General features: G+C 38.4%; 1 protein-coding gene across 1 annotated transcript in view; it reads right to left on the bottom strand.

The window, feature by feature from the left end:
• Positions 1 to 22,056, bottom strand: part of LOC135465939 (rhophilin-2-B-like) — a 56,989-nt gene extending 34,933 nt beyond the window's left edge. The window contains exons 1-2 of the mRNA XM_064743321.1: positions 21,872 to 22,056; positions 889 to 1,004 (exon numbers count right to left, since the gene is read on the bottom strand). Of these exons, the coding sequence (XP_064599391.1) occupies positions 889 to 1,004; positions 21,872 to 21,940 (185 nt within the window). The 5' untranslated portion in view covers positions 21,941 to 22,056. The remainder of the gene's footprint in view (positions 1 to 888; positions 1,005 to 21,871) is intronic.
• Positions 22,057 to 22,321: the final 265 nt, after the last annotated feature.

Genomic DNA, 22,321 nt, shown 5'->3' with positions numbered 1-22,321 from the left:
CAATGCAAACTGCTCAGCTAATAATTAATTTTGCTTTTTATTCATTGAATTGCTGTTAATAATGTCCTATTCAAGACTTTTTCTCTCATCTGATGTCAGTCAGTTTTATGGTTGAAGGAAGCTGGGATGCAATCAACCCTTTTCAATTTACTGAAACACATATCTGCAGATCCTATTGGCGGAAAATAAGCGGTCTCCAATGAGCTGAAGCACAGATCTGCAGATCCTACTGGTGGAAAATAAGTGGTTTCCAATGAGCTGAAGCACAGATCTGCAGATCCTATTCATGGAAAATAAGTGGTTTCCAATGAGCTGAAGCACAGATCTGCAGATCCTACTGGTGGAAAATAAGTGGTTTCCAATGAGCTGAAGCACAGATCTGCAGATCCTAACGGTGGAAAATAAGTGGTCTCCAATGGGCGTTACACTGTGCAAATGGTTACATAAACATCGCTGACCGCTTAATGCCCCCAACACTGCATAAAATGGTCAAATGGTCGTGGCTACTTGTCAAGAAAGTAATTTCAAATATGGTTACCCTCCAAACTGTTCCTGTTTGTCTACTGTGATTTTTGAAATGGATGCTTAACCAAAACGGTCCCCACATACCTACATGTAAGATACATGCAAAACCCTATCAGAGAAAATAGGGTGCAATATTTTTTAATTCTGGCTTGTGAGAGATTTTAAAGAAATATAACATGGAGAGATAAATCCATCAAAAGTCCCAATAAAAACTCTCTAAAAGAGTTCTTATTTGGAGGATACCCTGAACAAACATGTGTTTAATGAGGGCCACAGATGTATATCTTGAGTCCACCACTCGAATATTGTATCTAAAATGTGAACACAGCATGTGTTTACATATATATGTGTGTATTTACCCACCTGAAGAGGTTTTCTGCTCCTTTCCGCATGAGCAGCTCACGGTTGATTTGGTCATTGAGTTTGGAGCGTTTGGTTTGGAGCTTCCCTCGGGCTGTCTGAATAAGGGGGTCTGAGCCCTGAAAACCAACATGATCACAAATGAGATAGCAGCCAACAGAAATATATATATATATATATGTCCACAATCATGACAATACAGTAAGCGAACTGAAACCTGTCAAAACATACCCACATGAAAGTACATGCCTGCTCTTTCCCACCTTCCTTGGCAGTATTTTTTAACACGCAGTTTTGCAGTAAGATTTCCCCATCCTGAGCCCACAGGACCTATCCCGAAATCTGTGCAATGTGATTTTTAATATTTGATACATAAGTTTTCTACCTTAACCCACACTGCATGAAAGCTCTGCAATTTACTACTCAACATACGTGTAAGAATGATTGATTGAATGATTATGACTTACAGCCACATTGGCAATATTTCGGCCAAATCGTGTTGAGGACATGTTTGAAGCATAAGACAGTAAATGGCTTTCGATACGATGGACATCAAGAACAAAACAAGACGATGAACATGTTTAAAACCTGTTAAAAATAACTAAACCTTAGTTAAAAATCGAAAACCAAAATATGCTTTATTATCTATAAGTTTGATAATCTTGTATTTGTATATATAATTTGTATCTGTATATACATGTAAGAGCGAGCGAGTGCTTGGGGTTTAACATCGTACTTAACAATTTTTCAGTCATATAAATACTTGTAAGAAGAAAAATCCTTGCATGTATATATAAATGTATTCCAAGTCCATAATTTGTTTGCACATGTACATCAAGTCTATGTTTATTAACCAGTAGCCTCATGAAACTTCCTGGAACCTTCATGATACCCCTGTACACAAGCAGCCTCATGTAGCTTCCTGGAACCTTCATGATACTCCTGTACACCAGCAGCCTCATGAAACTTCCTGGAACCTTCATGATACTCCTGTACACCATCAACCTCATGAAGCTTCCTGGAACCTTCATGATACTCCTGTACACCAGCAGCCTCAGGTAGCTTCCTGGAACCTTCATGATACTCCTGTACACCAGCAGCCTCATGTAGCTTACTGGAACCTTCATGATACTCCTGTACACCACCAGCCTCATGAAACTTCCTGGAACCTTCATGATACTCCTGTACACCACCAGCCTCAGGTAGCTTCCTGGAACCTTCATGATACTCCTGTACACCAGCAGCCTCATGAAGCTTCCTGGAATCTTCATGATACTCCTGTACACCAGCAGCCTCATGAAGCTTCCTGGAATCTTCATGATACTCCTGTACACCAGCAGCCTCATGAAGCTTCCTGGAACCTTCATGATACTCCTGTACACCATCAACCTCATGAAGCTTCCTGGAACCTTCATGATACTCCTGTACACCAGCAGCCTCATGAAGCTTCCTGGAACCTTCATGATACTCCTTGCACACCAGCAGCCTCATGAAGCTTCCTGGAACCTTCATGATACTCCTGTACACCAGCAGCCTCATGAAACTTCCTGGAACCTTTATGATACTCCTGTACACCAGCAGCCTCATGTAGCTTACTGGAACCTTCATGATACTCCTGTACACCACCAGCCTCATGAAACTTCCTGGAACCTTCATGATACTCCTGTACACCACCAGCCTCAGGTAGCTTCCTGGAACCTTCATGATACTCCTGTACACCAGCAGCCTCAGGTAGCTTCCTGGAACCTTCATGATACTCCTGTACACCAGCAGCCTCAGGTAGCTTCCTGGAACCTTCATGATACTCCTGTACACCAGCAGCCTCATGAAGCTTCCTGGAATCTTCATGATACTCCTGTACACCAGCAGCCTCATGAAACTTCCTGGAACCTTTATGATACTCCTGTACACAAGCAGCCTCATGAAACTTCCTGGAACCTTCATGATACTCCTGTACACCACCAGCCTCAGGTAGCTTCCTGGAATCTTCATGATACTCCTGTACACCAGCAGCCTCATGAAGCTTCCTGGAATCTTCATGATACTCCTGTACACCAGCAGCCTCATGAAACTTCCTGGAACCTTTATGATACTCCTGTACACCAGCAGCCTCATGAAACTTCCTGGAATCTTCATGATACTCCTGTACACCAGTAGCCTCATGAAGCTTCCTGGAATCTTCATGATACTCCTGTACACCACCAGCCTCATGAAACTTCCTGGAACCTTCATGATACTCCTGTACACCACCAGCCTCAGGTAGCTTCCTGGAACCTTCATGATACTCCTGTACACCAGCAGCCTCAGGTAGCTTCCTGGAACCTTCATGATACTCCTGTACACCAGCAGCCTCATGAAGCTTCCTGGAACCTTCATGATACTCCTGTACACCAGCAGCCTCATGAAGCTTCCTGGAACCTTCATGATACTCCTGTACACCAGCAGCCTCATGAAGCTTCCTGGAACCTTCATGGTACTCCTGTACACCAGCAGCCTCATGAAACTTCCTGGAACCTTTATGATACTCCTGTACACCAGCAGCTTCATGTAGCTTCCTGGAACCTTCATGGTACTCCTGCACAATGAGCATGTGTTAACAACATGTTTGTAAATACAAGTAAAACAAACATGCGAGCTCATATCCTCAATTTTGCTAGAATACTCAGTTGAGATTTGAGAAACGGTCTCCTATCTGGACAAGAGGTTGTACATGTAGATTAGGGCCAGGATGTGTGTGTGTCCCATGCACCCCGGCTGGGGAGGGTGCATCCTGTCAGGTCTCTGGAAGCAGATCCATAGCAGTGAGGATAAAGGGGAAATGACGCATGCCCTGCTCCGAAGAACTCACTTCCCCTGTGGATTAGGCACCATACATATGCAAGAAAAGATTTGCAAGTTTTTTTTTTTTTTATTCCAGTCTCAATATTTGGGAGTGGATGAAAGGCTGTATGCGAACAGATTTCACGGAAAGTGCTCACACCACAAAAAGGTGAGGCAGCGATCAGCAGAACAGGTAATGCCAGGAAAGGCTGGCTTTAGACAGGGGCCCTTCTTGTACACCGATTACCGCCATATACACAGGTACCTTATCCTAGCCTGCCAGCCAGTCAACTCCCTAACTAAACACTAACCACACTGAGAAGCCACCGCAAACTGTGGACAATGTGGTCTGGGGTGATTAATTAATTTTCCTTCCATTTCCAGTTACACAACCTGTCCAGACAAACAAACAGCCAAAGCCACATATAAACAAAAGTACACTTTCCCAGCAGGCACTGCAGGGTTATCTACATGTACAGCCTGACAGCCAGTCTTGCAGCCATCTAACGGTTCAGAGGCACCAAATACAAAATCGCACACCCACAATCACACACTCAATAATTTAATGTTGCAGGCATTTTCCATTCAATATACCATACTTCATTAACAGTTTAGCTTGTAAAAATGCACTTTACTGGGAAGCACATAAAGGCCTTTAAAAATTACACCTTTAAACACTTAACCTCTTGCGATATGAAATGAAACTTGAAAAAGAAAAAAAATCAATGTTGGTGGACATATCAATCAGAATCAAGCAAAATGTGCCACTTTGAAAATGCTGAACTTTAGATGAAATGCAATACATATGTACATGTAAGTATGTAAACTTACTTTGAGATCTGTTAACTTTCTAATAAAAAAATTGCTGGGAGTCCTCTAATATGTGTTTCAATCATGAACACATAGTTGATACACAAGTAGTAGTGTACACCTTATATACTTAAAAATGAATGTATGAATGTATGAATGTATCAGTGTTTTTTTTGGGAGGGGGGGGCTTTTTTATTATTTTAATTTCTTTTTTTATTGTCATCACTAAGAGTGAGAAAGATGGGTGTATGACAGATACGATTCCACCTGCACCCACCTGTGTACCCACTTGCGCTCCCAACTGAGTACCCACTTGCGCACCCAGTACCCTAACCAGCTTGTAAAGATAACCTCCTGATTCCCAGCAGGGACTTCGGGAAGTCTTTACCTGGCTGATGATCACCTTGGACACAATCTGATCAAATCCAGGTATTCGAGACAAACTACTGACAGATTAAAGGCAGTTCAATGACTTCTGACTCATTTTTAACAGGTACACTATACAGATTTCCAGAGTAAACAAACTCGCCAAGACAAATAAAAAGCCTATCTTTAAAGATTAACACTTGGACAGTGTGATTAAATGCTTAAATTAGGCCAGGGGCAATAGCCAAACATGATCACTCGGTGCAGCCTTACACGCCAGGGCACGTCTAACTGCCAAGTTTAAGTCTGAAAGTTCGTTTGACACTATATATCCTCACAACTAAATTACCTTTGAGCTTGGACAAGAATGGGAACATTACCAAACACTGCAGATATATACCACTCTTGAACAGGGTAACAATTTCTTCTTAAAATTGAATTCTACCATGTAATCCCACGTGTAATCAGAGTGCTAGTCTGTGACAGTAACAAGTGCATGTGCACTACCTTTTACAGGAACTATGTGTTTTTATAACTCACCCTAAATGACCTAAAATTTTGTCCATGACTGAACTGCTAAAGTTTCCAGATTCTCAGAGTTCTACTGGTTTTAGAAAGGTGTTCTAAAAGGTTAGTTTGGGAAGTGCGATGATGTTCTACTTATAAAATGTAAGTTTCAACATCAAAAGTAATATTTTATGACACTTACTTTTATGACATTGACAGATGCACTTTGTTGGTCAAAATTTTAGGTCATTTAGGGTAACTGACTTCATATGAAACATTCATAAATTTATTTGATTGGTGTTTTACGTGGTACTCAAGAATATTTCACTTGTACGACGGCAGCCAGCAATATGGTGGGTGGAAACCGGGCTCAGGGAAACCCACGACAATCCGCAGGTTGCTGGCAGACCTTCCCACGTACGGCCGGAGAGGAAGTCGGCATGAGTCACATGAAACAAGATACAACTTTCACTATCTTATCTTACAATGTATACAAGTTTATGTACTTTCCCATTACATAGAGCCACATAAAGTTATAAACGGACATAGTACATATTTGATCTTTGATAAAATTCAAGAACGGATATAAGCTCAGTGATATACTTCATGTACATGTGCAAACAGGTGCATATATGCATGTGTGAATCTTCTCAAGACACTTTCTCTTCAAACATGCGATGATTAGATCAAAAAGTTTAAGAATGGTTTATACAACATAAAACTGTAAAGTACACACAGGTGAGTTCAGTTTTAAATGTAACACAGCCTTGATGTTATTTTGTGTGAACTTGGGACACTCAAGAGTGCAGCTCAGCTGTCTGCTGGTCAAAGCTCAGGGTCAGATCATTAAGGGAATTAAACTGCTGAGCCTGTGCTGGCATTTCTCATGTGGTCACATGGATTAGAGGTCAGGCCCAAAAACCATCCCAAAGAAAGCGCGACCCTAAATCACTGACCACTGCGTTGCTGTTTGTTAATAGAGTTGTTATTTCTCTTCATGAAAGTCTTGGCCTTGTCATTCAATATTTTAGTTTCCCTCAACTGGTGGCAAAATTCCTGCATGCAGTTGACATCACATACATGAGCTGTTTCATATTTTGTCATGCACTGAAAAACTGCATGTTGTCTTAAAATACACGCACAATTAACACCTAAGTGAAGACAGATCGAGAGTAATCCTAAGCCGGCCCTGTAAATGTAAATGTGCGTACACAGGAAAATTTAAAATAGTATTTTATTTGATTTATTTACTTGATTGGTCGTTTACCCTGTACTCAAGAATATTTCACTTATACAACAGCGGCCAGCATTATGGTTGGAGGAAACAGGGCAGAGCTCGAGGGGGATGCCCATGACCTTCCACAGGTTGCTGCCAGACCTAAAAAGCAAAATGCCTAAAATTAAGTAGTAGCTAACAGTTCCATTAAAAGGCTCACGTCTACACCAACCAAAACTGATGCAACTCTAACAGAAAACAGACAGTTCCCGTTTGAAAAGTAGAAGCTGTCAGAACACAATTCACATGCAGGGAGAAATTTCTGCATTCAATACACCAGTACATGTATGTTCAACCCAATGCCTTACAAAACATGAAGGCTATACAAGCTGGTAAAAACGTCTGTGGCACACATGTTGTGTAACGCTCGCAGAGTGTAAGCATACACCGCAAGGAACAGGATTTAGGGTATCAAATAAAATATCTTCATGGGAATGTCCTTATCACGTAAGCATACATCCTATTATTATGGGGTAAATACATGCAAGTACAGAAAAAAAATATGTATGTGTGGTGTTATAAGCAAAAGTCCCTCGACGATGCATTTATTACAGTTTGGATTGTCCATGATCAGTACAAATGAACTGATTTCAACGATCAACCATGTCAGTATTGTGTTGCATTGGACCAGAAAAATCCCACACAACAATGAGCACAACAGGTACATGGGTGAAAATTTGTGGAACATTAAAACAAAATCACATCAGATATGCTATCTATATCTCAACATGAATGCATCATGTACGACTTCATGTTTTGACAGCCTGTTGCATCTTTCACTCATCACCATGACAACAGCACGACAACGCCATATTCTATCTGTCAAAATCCCAGGTGCAGGTACATTGAAGTTTCAAAAAGTGTGTCAATTCTGTATTTGACCTAAATTTATCAGAAGGAGTTTGTTTAAGGTCTTCTTTAGTGTTTGCTCTGTGCATATAAGGTAGGTGCTGGGTGTGAAATGACTAAAAACTGCTGGAACAGATAAACAATGCTTGCCCATTTGAGAGTGCCAGTGGTAACAGGTGCTATCTCTCTACACCTAACGCATAGCATGTAAATGCTCTCAACTTCTAATCAAAAGTACATATCCATGAAACAAAGATAAGTTCAGTTAATTTAGTTAAATTAAACGCTATAAAACTAACATGAAATAAACAGAGGCAGTACATGAATATCAAATGTTGCACCGTGTAGAGGGTTATCAGTTAATTACAGATATAGTCGAAAAGTCGTCTTGCAGATGTGCAAACTTACATGTATATCCCAATAAACCACCGCAGATTAATTCCTCAACAGTGATTATACTATAGAAATATACAAACTTAGAAACCAAATTGGGGTGACATGCAAACGCAAACAGAAATAAAAAAAACTGACAGAACTCCGTCAATGGAAATGTTTGAAGAGAGTTTATAAGCTGGAAAAAGCTGTGGTGAAAGCATTTTAATAATAATAACAACAAACACAGCAGGAATGTGTTTTCCTCAACTGGACACCAGGTGCCATGTGTTGCGTGTACGAATATCCAGTCAGACTGTATTAGATCACCTCTGGTGGTGTCAGTGAGTGACCTTTAGAGACTACACTGGATTACTGCAACGGCTATTCAGGTCAAATTAACAGGTAATGAAGTTGAACTGACCAGACTGCATACATCTACAAGATCAGGAGTGGGTGGTAAAATGTCTGCAAGCACATTCAGCTTGTCTCATCTCCACAATGCTGTACGCTGCACAAGGCTGTACCTGTATATAGGTGAACGCACTGCATCTTTATATAAACATATGCACTGGTAGACGTACTTGAAACTTCAAAATACTCATGTGTACATGTAAATGTACCTGTTTCAATATTTTATTACAAGTATCCGACTTTTCAGACCCATATTTACATGCCTTTCTAAAACTTCTTCACAGATTAATCCCCACACAAGCATTTATGTGACTCCAGCTAAAGCTATAATGTGCATGTGACTATAAAAAATAACACTGGTATCACTGCAAACCTAATACATACTATCACCAATAAATTAAAATAGATTCATAGTTAAAGCCAGATGCTTCACAGATGATTAACTAAATAGGGCTGAGTAGAATTGACCACGGTAAATTTTGTCTTTTTCAAACAAGCGTAGTGGAGATCAGGTTGGTATTTAACAATGCACTTGCAGAAGCACATAAAGGCCTCAGCAAAGACACTTCTGACACCAACACTTCTAATAAGAAATCAATTAAATTTCACCAAAAAAATATTTATAATATCGTACAACAAGATGAAAGAATAAATCAGAATGAAGAAAAATTTGTCGCTGAAAAATGCTAAACTTTAGGTAAAGTACAGTTATATAAGCACATCTACATGTTAATCCAGGTTCATAGCCTTTAAATGGCCTTTCAGTCGTGGGGAAAAAAAAAGCGCATATCATTGTTATGCAAATTTCAATTACTAGGAAAGACTACGTGGCTCTATATGCACTTGCCCTACTTTCTATTGTCAGAAACTATGCACATACTGATAAGGGTAATTAACAGAATTATATATGTATAATGAGTCAACTGATACTTATAACCAAATGTCCATGAATATTTATACAGGATAAACGATTATGACTGACACTAATTTATTCATGCAACAGGCAATTGAAAATTTGTCATGAGGCAGAAGTACATCTTTCTCATAAAAAAAAAAATCTGAGTGACCAAAGCTTATGCTTCGTAAATTCATTAACAAGGCCATCATTCAAATATGTTCGTTGGAGGTAATCTGACTGGCTCTAAAAAAAACATTTGTCCTACTCAACATTTTTATAGTGCCTTGTAATAGATGGACTTTATTTTTGTTCCTTTTCTCTCAGTGTTAATTTCTTTAAAATCCATATTTTTTTCATTTGCCAAAATACAAAAAAAAAAAAAAAAATACCAACCTAGCCTATTTTTCCTAATAGAGTTGTGTTACACTAAACGAATAACTTTTTAAGAATGGCCAAATACAAGTCATACAAGTGGAAGGGAGTGGTACCTGAAGTGCTTTAGACGCTTCCTGATGTTATGTTATGTTCTCACGGAATACTGAGCAAAGATTTAGGATATTGAGTTCAGTTACAGATTTTATATCTCACGCACGTATACATGTATCAATAGAATTTCCCCATTTTTTTTTCTAGATTTTTTTCTTCTTACACACTGCTTAGAAAAACTTGCATGTAGACTGAAGGTGAGCGAGTGTACAATTAAACTGTGGCATAACCCTCTCTTCATATGCTATTTACATATTTAAATGAAGCAAAATGTACCGGATTACCACAAATTATGCTAATATATATGGAAAATTTCCTTTCCTTTCCTTATTCAATTCCAATGTGTTTATGTAACTCCACGTACAGACAGAGAGGTTTTAGTCAAGTCTAAAATGGTGTACACACCATATCCCCACCCTTCTATGAGCTCTCTAATTGGATATTACAATTAATCATTCTTCACATAATATGTTACATTTGTAACCTATTTCTTCAAAATTTTGGCATGTCATAGGGTAACTTTGAAAAAAATGTACTCACTTTAATTGTTTGAGTATGGTGATTATTCATGATTGAATGTTTTTTTTTTGATATTGAAAATATCTGAACTTCAAAGAAAGCAATATTTTAGCTCTTAGAGAAGTACCCTCAAAATTTGCTTACATTAACACCAGATGATACTACACAGGGGTTGACGAAGCCTGATAAATCATACATATAGAACAGATTTAAGCTTTGTCCTATCACCAAATGAACACAAAGACCACACCAAAAACACTCTCTGTGATCTCAGGTGAATTCATACACAAAATAAATGTCAACTCACCTTGCATCTGGAGGGCATTGTTGTTTGGTTCAAGTTTATGCTTCTTTAGAGATCCCACAAAATTCACAACTATGCGCTATCCGGGTACTATACTTCTTCTGGTGCTACGCACACTACTATAGGTAGGAATAGCTGAACAGTGATTTAACTGGTCTATAACTTTTCTCTTGAATTCAGCTCAGACCTTTCTTACATGTACATGTAAGCCTTCACAGTCCAGTGACCAGAAGTGTACTGGCGTGCTCACTGGTGCAAAACCTTCTGGAGACCTTCTCCTCAATGGAAAATACTTCCTTCAGGAAACACAGCTATGGATAAGTCCACCCTAACCCTTTACCAGCAGGGTCCACTGACACCAGTCAGTCTGGCCAGTAAATTGGAAAGTGACAAACACTCTGAGTTCAGGTTGAGTGCTATGGCAGCAATCTCTACGATGTTAAACCGTCCTCTCACTGATATTAAAGTTGGTAAAACTCTGCTATAGCTGAGAGCTGATAACTGCAAACATAAAGATGTGGTGAAAGCGCTGCGGACATCCCTAACATAGAGCTGATTTTCAACGACTGGGGAATGACTCGATGGCAGTGAGGGTCTGGTCCCAGCAATATTTGCACTGGCACAAAATACACACCTAAATCTTTCGCCACAATCCAATCGACAACAGGCAAGAATGCTGCTGTTAAACAAAGGCTAGAAATTTGCGATGGACGGACAGGAGAGGGGAGGAGAGGGGAAAGAGGAGCCCGGAGAGAGGTGGATTTAATGTGCTTAAGGTGCTGTGGTAAAATGCTGCATAACATTCCACTTTTAAATTTACGATATGAAGCCACAAACTACAACAATTTTGGCATCGTCCATGGATATTGTATTTCACCTGAAGCCTAGCTTTTTTCAAGTGACATTTGCTTGATTCTGACTGATTCATCCACCTTATCAGATAAAACTGAAGTATCATTCTAAGGCCCTCATATGCTTCTGAAAATGCATTTTTTCAGGTCACACATTGGATGAAATACAGTACTCTGTTTTCAGGCCAAACATTAGGTGAAATACAGTACTCTGTTTCCAGGCCAAACATTAAGTGAAATACAGTACTCTGTTTCCAGGCCAAACATTAAGTGAAATACAGTACTCTGTTTTCAGGCCAAACATTAAGTGAAATACAGTACTCTGTTTCCAGGCCAAACATTAGGTGAAATACAGTATTCTGTTTTCAGGCCAAACATTAGGTGTAATACAGTACTCTGTTTTCAGGCCAAACATTAGGTGAAATACATTATTCTGTATTTGGGCCTAACCTTAGGTGAAATACAGTATTCTGTTTTCGGGCAAAACATTAGGTGAACTACAGTATTCTGTCGACAGCTAAAGGTGGATGGGTATCTTTCGGCCACATGTAACCTGCCCAAGATAGACCAGATCACTACACATTCCACAGTGTGTTAGCTGTGATGTACTGTTACCTGCTTTATTACTAATTTTAGGTGGAATTAATTAATCTGGGAACAGGTATTGGTGGCTGGGTATTTACCGTATAACCTTGCCTACATTCCATAGTGTGTTACGTGCAATCCAGTGTTACCCTCTTAAGGCTGAAGCGCATTGCATTCCAGAAAATAATGACTCAAACTCTTCTACTACAAACGAGCAACACACATAAATGTAATTAAAAAACACCTTTCAAAAAGTCAGGCAAACCAAAATAGTCCGTTCCACTAAACTTAACTTCTCTTTTTGAATACTAAGAAATACACGAATAATTTCTGAGTTCATGTTTATTTTTAATAATAATTTATTCTTTAGAAAAAATAATGAACAACAATATATAATGCACTGCATTTATACCTTATACAACACATATACACACACATTGTATACTTTTTGGTAAGTATGTTTAGCACTAGACTGTGTTTTGTGAAAGTGGTAGAGATAACTCTTAACCTATTCATCTCAAACCATGAGGCCACCATTTTTATTTCAATGCATGCTGTATATGTATACGCTTGGATATCACACATTGTAAAAAACAAACTTGACGACAGAGACCTGTGATTAGACATCAGCAGTTTCTTGTATAATAAATGACATCCTACCCTTTTCCAATATGCCACCCAAAAATTCAGTTTGCATAACCGGTAATGAAACCCGTTTAGCTGAGTTATAGCAAGAAGTAAATGTATATGTTCCTTCAGTAAGTATTGTACTGTATGGGTTGTTGCCCATAGCTGCTAAATAAAATAAGCTTCATTATACGATTAAAAAAATTTACGGAAAAACAGACTTGAATAATATATAGTGCAGGTATGCAATCGTTATGGGTATAATGGAAATCCATATTAGTTACAGTCTCGACGAGAAACCCGATACAACACCTGGATGGCTGCTCTGAAAGTGCTATGTTGATTGATTAATTACAGGTGTTGTACAGGTAATTTTCCTAAAACAGGAGAGCAGAAAACAGAACTCAATTTTCAGTGGCAACACATCAATATATGGCGAGGTGGAGAGCAAGCTACACAGCTGAATGTTACACACCATTTTAAATGTACAATGTGTGTAAATGTATACTGTACACGTGTGCTAAATGGTATAACATCCACAGAAGGGCCATTGCTTCGTCAGGTGTTCAAATGTACTCTGGGACACCTGAACACTGTACCACAAGTCCATGCCCATCTTTCATACTAATAGAACAAATGTACAACAGAAAAATCACAGGAGTTCATGCTGACATAGAAAATGATCTCTTCACAAGTTTTTCACAGTCTTACTGTACAAGTACCTGGGTACTGGATCTCATGATAAAACCCAGACTAATGTCATGTTCAACTACACAAACAAATCATTTTTACAATCATTCTGATAATAATTGTGAGCAGGTGGTTGAAAAGGCTGAAGATTTACAGTATGTATGTAGACTGTGAAGTCCATTCCAAGATTATTACCATCATTAATAATTATATTGTGTATCTATGAATACTATATGAACATTTATTTATTATTCTGGACAAAAACATACAAGTACATGCACATGCCACTCTCAGGTACTCCACAACTGCAGCATTACCCAAAAGGGCTACTGGGAGTCTTGAACAAATCTGACTGAAAATTCCACCCCAATTCCACATGTATATCGTCTACTTACATAAGATCACAGAACACTATCCGTTGAACAGACAATGGCGATGCCAAACTCCATTAAATGTTCGGTAAACAAAGTCAGCGTAAATTTATGCAAGACACATCCAACATTTAGCGTTTGTTTGGCATGATATTTTTCCTTTTGGACTGGTGACTAAACAGCGCTTCTTAAATAAGATTTTATTGTGAGGTAAATTTTTTAAGCACATGAATAATGAGTTAAGTACACGATACAGGATTCTCACAGTACTAATGGTACTGTCTAACTCTGAGTGTTTACTACCTAAACATAAGCCCTTCTTTCAACCTGTAGATGACTCAGTCATTTACTATGTTCAGAGTGAAAATATGACCTGTCCCCTGATTCCAGAACATCAAAGCAGCAGCATACATGAACAGGTGCATACAGGTACAATGTTCCTGTTCAGATGCAATTAGTCTACGTTCACAAATATCCGTGTTTGGGAGAAAAAAATCCATTATCCAGGAACCCTGGGTACATGTACACCAATGATACAGCAATCGGTGAAATACCTGAACAACAAGTACGTGCAAGTGTCAAAGTCTCTATTCATCAAGTCTTTCTAAAAGTATACAACCATCTATATTTCTGTCATCTTTTTTCTACAAATAAACTGTATCTCATGTTTATATATGTGTATGGGGTTATAAAACTACTTCCTTTTGATCTAGTTCACCAGGATTAATGAATATTTACTAAACGGTACCTTTCATTAGTCTAAGATAACCTATAGGTGATGTACAATACACAAGAAGTGTTGTGAGAATCCTGGCTGCTCACTGATTACTGCATCAGTTTAATTGGCAGCCCAAGATGATGGGACACTTCATTTATGTAGCCACATACAATCGGTAACTCTCAACTGAGTGACATGATACACCACTCAATATCCACTCAACTGAAACGGATTCTAACAGAAGACAAAACGACTAAAACCCTGCACTTTGGCAAAATGCCTATTTGCATTATTTCATATTTTATAAAAGGTGCAAATCTTCAAATCAGGTTCATAAAGCCTTAAGATGTAGTGAACAATGTAAGAATTTAAAACCTTCCCATCAATCAGTATGGGATAACATATACCAAAATTGGGAATTCCATAAATTTGGTATTAATTTAACTTTAAACAAAAAATGAAATAAAATCTCAAAATTAAAATGTCGACTTCACAACATGTTCATAAAGATTTAGCGTTACCTGTAGAACTAGCTGGCCCAAACACAAAACCATACTCAGTATCTAATTACACAGAAAATCTAATTTCGGAAAACAAATTATGCATTGCAGAATTTAGAAGTCTACATCTTCTAAACATATTCATCAGGAAGATCTACTGAAAACTAAACATCAACATAAAACCTTACTCTGCCACACTGACATCCGCCCCCCCCCCCCAAAAAAAAAACACTCACAATACCTCGACTTGCTCTGCAAAGAAGAGATAAAAAATGGTTGTACAGATTATGCCACCAAAGTGTCAGATTATTTAAGTACACTGGGTTGCATAAAACTATTACGTGAAGAAATACAGGAGTATGGCACGGTACTAACCACACCATCCCCACCAAACACCCCCCACCCCTGCAGAAAGTGTCAGGAATACTGGGCCACATACATTTTATCTGATCATAGACTTAAATTTTAGTCATTTCTATCAATCCTAATAATAATGCAGTGAAAAATACTAACATCATGATATGTGTAATGAAAACTGTCATTGACACTAACACTGACAAATATTGTATCACTTGATCATAGAAAAACATTCTGCGATATATTGCAGAAGTGTAATGATACATAAAACAGTAACCCGAAAAACAGTAAAACACGAGCACAAACCAAAAAATGGCGCCTGTGCAAAGGAGCACAGAGAAAACACCAATAACATGGGCAGGAAGTGAATCAATTTTAAAGTAAACAATAACCATCTGCTCTGGATAACCTTTGCCAAGGTCACATAATTTAACTCCTTTCTGAAAATGCCAAGGTCTCATTGTAACTTGCTTATTTATTTATTTCAATGAAGCTTAGTCTAAAGCTCTACTCAAGAACTGTTCCCTTATTATATACAATGGCAGTCTAGTCTATGGTCGTAAGGAAACAGATTGCTTCGAGTAACCCATGAATCTTCCCTAGGTCCATGTGCCTGACACTCCTCATGAATCTTCCCTATGTACATGTGCCTGACACTCCTCATGAATCTTCCCTAGTTACATGTGGCTGACACTCCTCATGAATCTTCCCTAGGTACATGTGCCTGACACTCCTCATGAATCTTCCCTAGGTACATGTGCCTGACACTCCTCATGAACCTTCTCTAGTTACATGTGCCTGACACTCCTCATGAACCTTCTCTAGTTACATGTGCCTGACACTCCTCATGAATCTTCCCTAGCTACATGTGCCTGACACTCTTCATGAATCTTCCCTAGTTACATGTGCCTGACACTCCTCATGAATCTTCCCTAGGTACATGTGCCTGACACTCCTCATGAACCTTCTCTAGTTACATGTGCCTGACACTCCTCATGAACCTTCTCTAGTTACATGTGCCTGACACTCCTCATGAATCTTCCCTAGCTACATGTGCCTGACACTCTTCATGAATCTTCCCTAGTTACATGTGCCTGACACTCCTCATGAACTTTCCCTTGGAACATGTGCCTGACAACCTTGGTGAATAAAGCCAGAGGCCTCATTGTTCACATTGTAATGAACAAGCACTTTAACCATCTGTGCCAGAGGCCTCATTGTTCACGTTGTAACAAACAAGCACTTTAACCATCTGTGTCATAACGGCCCCTCATCCTAACTGTAAAATGTAGTTTGTAGATTCATTGTTCAAATCCAAGATACTTACATGTACATGTAAGAACCCCTAATGTCAGGACTCCAGTCTCAGTTACAGAACATAACTTTTTGTTTTTGTGGTGTAGAACAACCGAGATTGCATTCAAAGTAATATAAATCAAATAATACACCACACATGCCAACTGCTCTTATTTAAACATACCTGCCTTTATCTATTGTTAAAATGCTAAAAAATGTTATTTTTTGTCAGAGTGTCTGAAGATTCCAATAAGAGAAAACCTACATTAGGTTGGTTGCTGCACTCTGGCAGATCCAAGAGCTGGTCGCCCATTGCTGTCAAACTTACATGTACCAGCAGTCCAAGGAGAGGAAGAGGTCTAATAGCTACAACAGCTAATCTGCTCATCTCAAAATTTTACATACCTAGACATGCTTATTACCTTACCGATAACTGACCAATCAGAGCTCAACACTTTCAACACGGTGCGGAAACATTTGTTGACTTTGGCTGCTTTAATAATTAGGCCATATTATGATTGTGGTTACAACATTATGTGTATATATGTACACTAACTGACCCATGCAACAATGGCTGCAACAAATGTCCATGTATATGAATGGGAAACTTTGAATTTTATGCTGTGTGAACAGAAAAGGTAACACTAGACCAAATGTATATATCCGGTGGGCATAAAAAAATGGGCCGTACTTTGACACTCAATATCTCCGAAACCCTCTTATGTCAGGTACTAAAATTTTACACTCAAAATGTCTTAAGTATACAGATCAAATTTCAATTTCATCCTTTAAGATTTCTGTTCATGGGACAAAAATCAAAATAGAGTCAAAAACGCATGTTCCGGACTTTTCATGTTTCTGTTGTGAAGCACAAACAACTGTATTTCAAGTAATCAAAATCATGCACATTGCACAATCAAAAGCCCCATCATGTCATCAGCTTATAATAATCTATCAGGCATGAGTCATTTCAATAACCTGAGGACACAGCTGTTTCTGCTTACGTCACCAGAACAGTGTTCTGCAGGTTAGGTCTGTGTCCACTCCTCTTCCGAAATGACTAACTTTATGGTATTTGTCGTCTTTTCTTTTAAATTACAAACATGTTGTTATAAATTTGAAATATGGACACGGGTGACAACAGAAAGGTGTACATGTGTAGGTGAGCGGAACATTAAAATCAAGCATGACATCATAATCAAGGGTTAAATTGGTTAGAGGATTCTAAGACTCATAATTACATTACAGTTCTCAGCTGTCTTCCACTTCCCATAATGAAAACCATGTAAACACATCCATGTTCTGTTTTCTCTGATCTCTGCTTTACTTTAAGAGGCTTTGGTCATTTAAGAGTAAGTGAGTGGTTGGGGTTTAATGTCATACTTAACAATTTTTCAGTCGTACGACGACGATGGTCATTTAAGAGAAATTCAGACTGCGTTTATCTCTTTTTTTATTGATTTATCCATTTATTTTTTGAATTTATAGAGAAAAGAACCAAAACTATATATATGTACAAACATTCAGCATTCCAATGGTCACTTCATACTGTGGCTGAACTTTTTCTGGGTTTGGTGTCAAAGAATTGTAGGTGAACGTTGACTTTACATTCCTACAAAACTCTAGACACTACACAGGTTTCCATAAAGATGGAATTGTCAGTGCAAGTAGGGTCAGCTGTAGGTGAGGCTTGGTGATTGGGTCTGATGGCCAGGCCGGCCAGACTCAGTAAGAAGAGGGTTATCACTGTGGATTGTCCGAGGTCTGGACATAGACTGCCCACCTGAACCTGCGGTCACACACACGTTCAGGTACACATCAGCCAGGATTAACAAGGAAGTGTTTACAGTCAGGGTGAAAATGTTATGCGGCGTTCTGTGAGGGTCTGTGAGTATTTCGTTTACCCAGGGTTCACATGAAGACAATATCTACCTTCAGAAAGGCTAGAGGGATTGGACAGCACACAGCACGTTTTGTTTGATCAACCCCTGAATTTATAACACAAGACTCGTCCGCAATATTATACCCAGGCAATTCCATGCATTTCTAGCCGGCAGTGTTGTGTTAGGTTTCAGGATGTTGGCATGTTGGCTTAACACATCTCCACTAACCATATCAACATGCAAATGTGAACAGGAATTTTTAACTCAGTTCACACATAATATTGAAGCTAACATGCATGTCAGATGGGCAAAGACAGCAAAGTTAAAGGGTAGGAGTACCTGTAGTACTAGAGCCCCTGAGGGTACATGAAATCTACACTGAAAGCCACTGGTGAGGAGCTATAAGGCCATCCTCAAAACTTCTTTGTTGGGAGGGGGAAAGGTGTAACTCAACTCTACCAGGAAGGGGATTTTTTTTTTTTTTTGGTTATTATGGCTAATGAAAGAGATATAGATTTTAAACAAATTTTACACTGAATAAACAACTGAAATTCTGCTCTCTAAAGGCTTGGTGTTACCCAGAAGAGGAAAGGAAATTCAAGTGATTAAACTAGTACTCAGTTTAATCCTTTAATCTAATTCCTTGCACTGTTTCCATTCTCCTGTTAATAGTCAGATAATCAGTGCTGATGAATACTAATGTCAAATTTTTATTATAAGGAAATGTTTTTAAAAAAAAACCAATACAATTTGCACACCTCATTACAGCTGTGTTTATGGTAATTTGAGTCATTACATGAGGGAAAATTCCAAATTCAGTCCCACATGATGTACAGATTAACACAAAATTATGCATCTGTATTCCCTGTTTGTCTCATGTTACTGTACATGTATCAACAGGAAATAGCACCTTCCTTGTAATTATAACAATAACATAATCCACACAAATGCATGTTCCACTCGTGGGAAAAACATGCTTATTACAGTCATAGGACACCCTGACTTCCTGTACCTCTTAAAATTTAACATTTATTCACACTTACAACAATCAACCCTAGGGAGTTCAGTGTTCATTTGTATGTCAACACATGCCCAAATGCAGAAGTGCATTATCGTGTAAAAAAATCTGAACATGAAATTACAAATCTCTGTGAATTATCACATTTCGTTGTTAAAGACCAATATTAACAAGAATGTAAACATACGTCCCTACTGCTTATTATAAATCACTGTTTGTTTTCTTTGTAATGCTGTTAAGACCAGAGTACCAGTTCCCCATATTATTGAATAGAACAGTGAACAGGATATCTTTTGGCCTATCTATTACAGTCAAGTTAGTCTGCTATGACATTTGATTCCTTGTTTCATGTCCAACTTGTGTGAGAAATTTTTGCACATTGGCAGAACAATTTTCATTTTGTGACAATTTTTGGCAAAAAAAGTAGATCCAATGGGGGAGGTGGGGAGGGGGGAGGTGAAATCTGATCAATGAACAGTAACAGGAAACAAGAAATTAAGTGTGGTGGACTACAAAGAAGTGGAAGAAACTGGTTTTGAACTTGTTGGTCCCATCATTTCATCAGCGCCACAGGAATCGTATTGAAATACAGTACATGTACACTAAGTGAACTCAGTTGTCACTTTGGGTACATGCAATAAGCACACCTGTATGAATGCAATGCCGTATCTAACTACCTTTCTGTTTTCAATTAGACCAACAGCCAGGTGATCAATGATTACATAAGGTTTAAGGTCCATGTATCGAACTACATATAAAAGACAATGCCACTTTTTTTTTTTCGCGGAAAACTGAATTGAAAAGATTTTAAGCAAATCTGGAAAAGGTACACGTACATCTAATTGAAGATAAAACAATCTCAGGAATTTAATTACAAAAGGTGTAAACAGCTTTGGCCTGTCATGCTTGACTGGTAAAGTGGCTTACTCAAGCATAACCAGACATCTTTATCTTACCTGCTGATGATTAAGAACAGCTAAGCACTTATATTAACAGAAAACCCTTCAGGTAAGAGGTTCTGATTAGAACCTTATACCAGATAATTTTCACAAGGGTTCTTTGATGTTGGGTATTACATTGCCTGAAGGTGAAGAATATTGATTATTAATGCTACAAAGGTGATATCTGTTTTAACAGTGTTATGACATAAGAAAATTAACTGAATCAAAAAAGAAAACCACACTTGTACAACATGATATATCAAAAACATGCAACATGAGACTGATCATTTTGGTCTTTTCGTGACTCCAGTAACCTCTACCTGATTCACAGAATTTGTTTATCATTTAGTGCTGGGAACCTGCAATTTTTAATTCTTGGTTCCAATAATTGCAGCACAGTTATTATATATCAATACATAATAATATCATATGAGCACCTCTTTACCTCATTTATGTTTTCAGGGTACCACACCTCTACATGCAGACTTCAAAAATGTAAAAGCTTTTCAACTTAACAATAAAAGCATACCCTTGCATAAAAGGATTCTTGTGAAAAAATGAGAGACCACTGGTACTATTATATCAAACTATAGACCAAGATGTACCATCAATCATTATTCACATTTAATGCAAGCTGGGAAACAATTTTTAAATTAGTGCAAGACATACATGTAGCTGGCAAATGTTCCAGCCACACCATTTTATAAAAAATTTACTATGTTGTTAATATAGCAGTTTTATCCTGTACAAAGTTGTAGTATAGGTCAATGTAAAAATATTGTTTGGTGTGGGATATTGTCTTTTTCTTGCTGCTTATTTCCAGACTTGTATTGTCTAAACGCAAGACAGTACGTGTTCCCACGTGTACACATAGGTCGATAATATATTATTTTAAGTGAAAATGAGGTGGAGGAAACTGATCCTCCCCCAAAATACAAAGGAACAAGATGATTTACCATAATTTTAAAAGGTTATCGCCAAATCAACAAATTTAGATTCAATGTAATTACAACAGAATTAAGAGATGCTTCAAAAAATCTGATGTGGTTTTTCTAAAACCACTTGCACTGTTAAATTAGGCCAGCATTAATGTCAATAAGCAATTTCAGGACTACGTTTCACTGACAAAATTTTCAAACTGTAATAAGATATTGTGTCAAAATATATTATATCATTACAGTTTGTGAGTAAGGTTCAGTCGGCCATGATTTGTAGTCATGGAGGCGCGATTTGAATGAACTGGACACACGCAGAGCCTTCTCAATGAAGCTGTCACCCCAGATGTGGAAAGTTTCCCGCAGACTGCCTTGGCAATAAATTTATACTGAGTACCGGTACATCAATTATTTTTTCGACGTATCATCTGTTGAGTTAACTAAAACATCCATCGTACGATAACACCAATTTAGTACACATATCTACAATATAAATTTTTGAGCCCTACGTTGATAGAGGGGCACAGTTATGGACTCGTCGTAAGGCTAACAACATTTAAAAACCCATGGCGTAATACGTGTTTGTTTCTTACCTTTCGAATATGCTTTTCTTTCTCGCCACTCATTATGTCACCTGAGTAGCAAGTACGATCACTCCACATATAATGTTATCTTTGACTAACGACATCACTTAACACGTCAGGTAGGAAAGTTCCTCTAAAAACGTGATCTGCTTTTGAACTTCGTACCCATCCCTCGTCCACAGCTGTGTCGTGGTTACAACATGCGCTTTGGTCAATTTGGTTTGGTACTGAGGCTTCCCATGTGACGTCACCACCGGGGAGTAGTCATTATTTTTCAAGGCGTGGTAACTGCCCTCGCCACACCCATCGATCAATGATACTGCGCGTCAATCGCAATGTCAAATTTCACCAGTACGCAAACAGCATACAGTTTGAATCAGGTGAAGATGACACACATTTGTTCTGTTCCTAATCCGTTGATTAAATACATTCTTTCAAGAGACAAAATAAAATTTTAGA

The sequence above is a fragment of the Liolophura sinensis genome, chromosome 5 (assembly GCF_032854445.1).
Source record: "Liolophura sinensis isolate JHLJ2023 chromosome 5, CUHK_Ljap_v2, whole genome shotgun sequence".
NCBI lineage: Eukaryota > Metazoa > Mollusca > Polyplacophora > Chitonida > Chitonidae > Liolophura > Liolophura sinensis.
The sequence above is the reverse complement of the archived record's forward strand: the minus strand, read 5'-3'. Positions and strand labels throughout refer to the sequence as shown.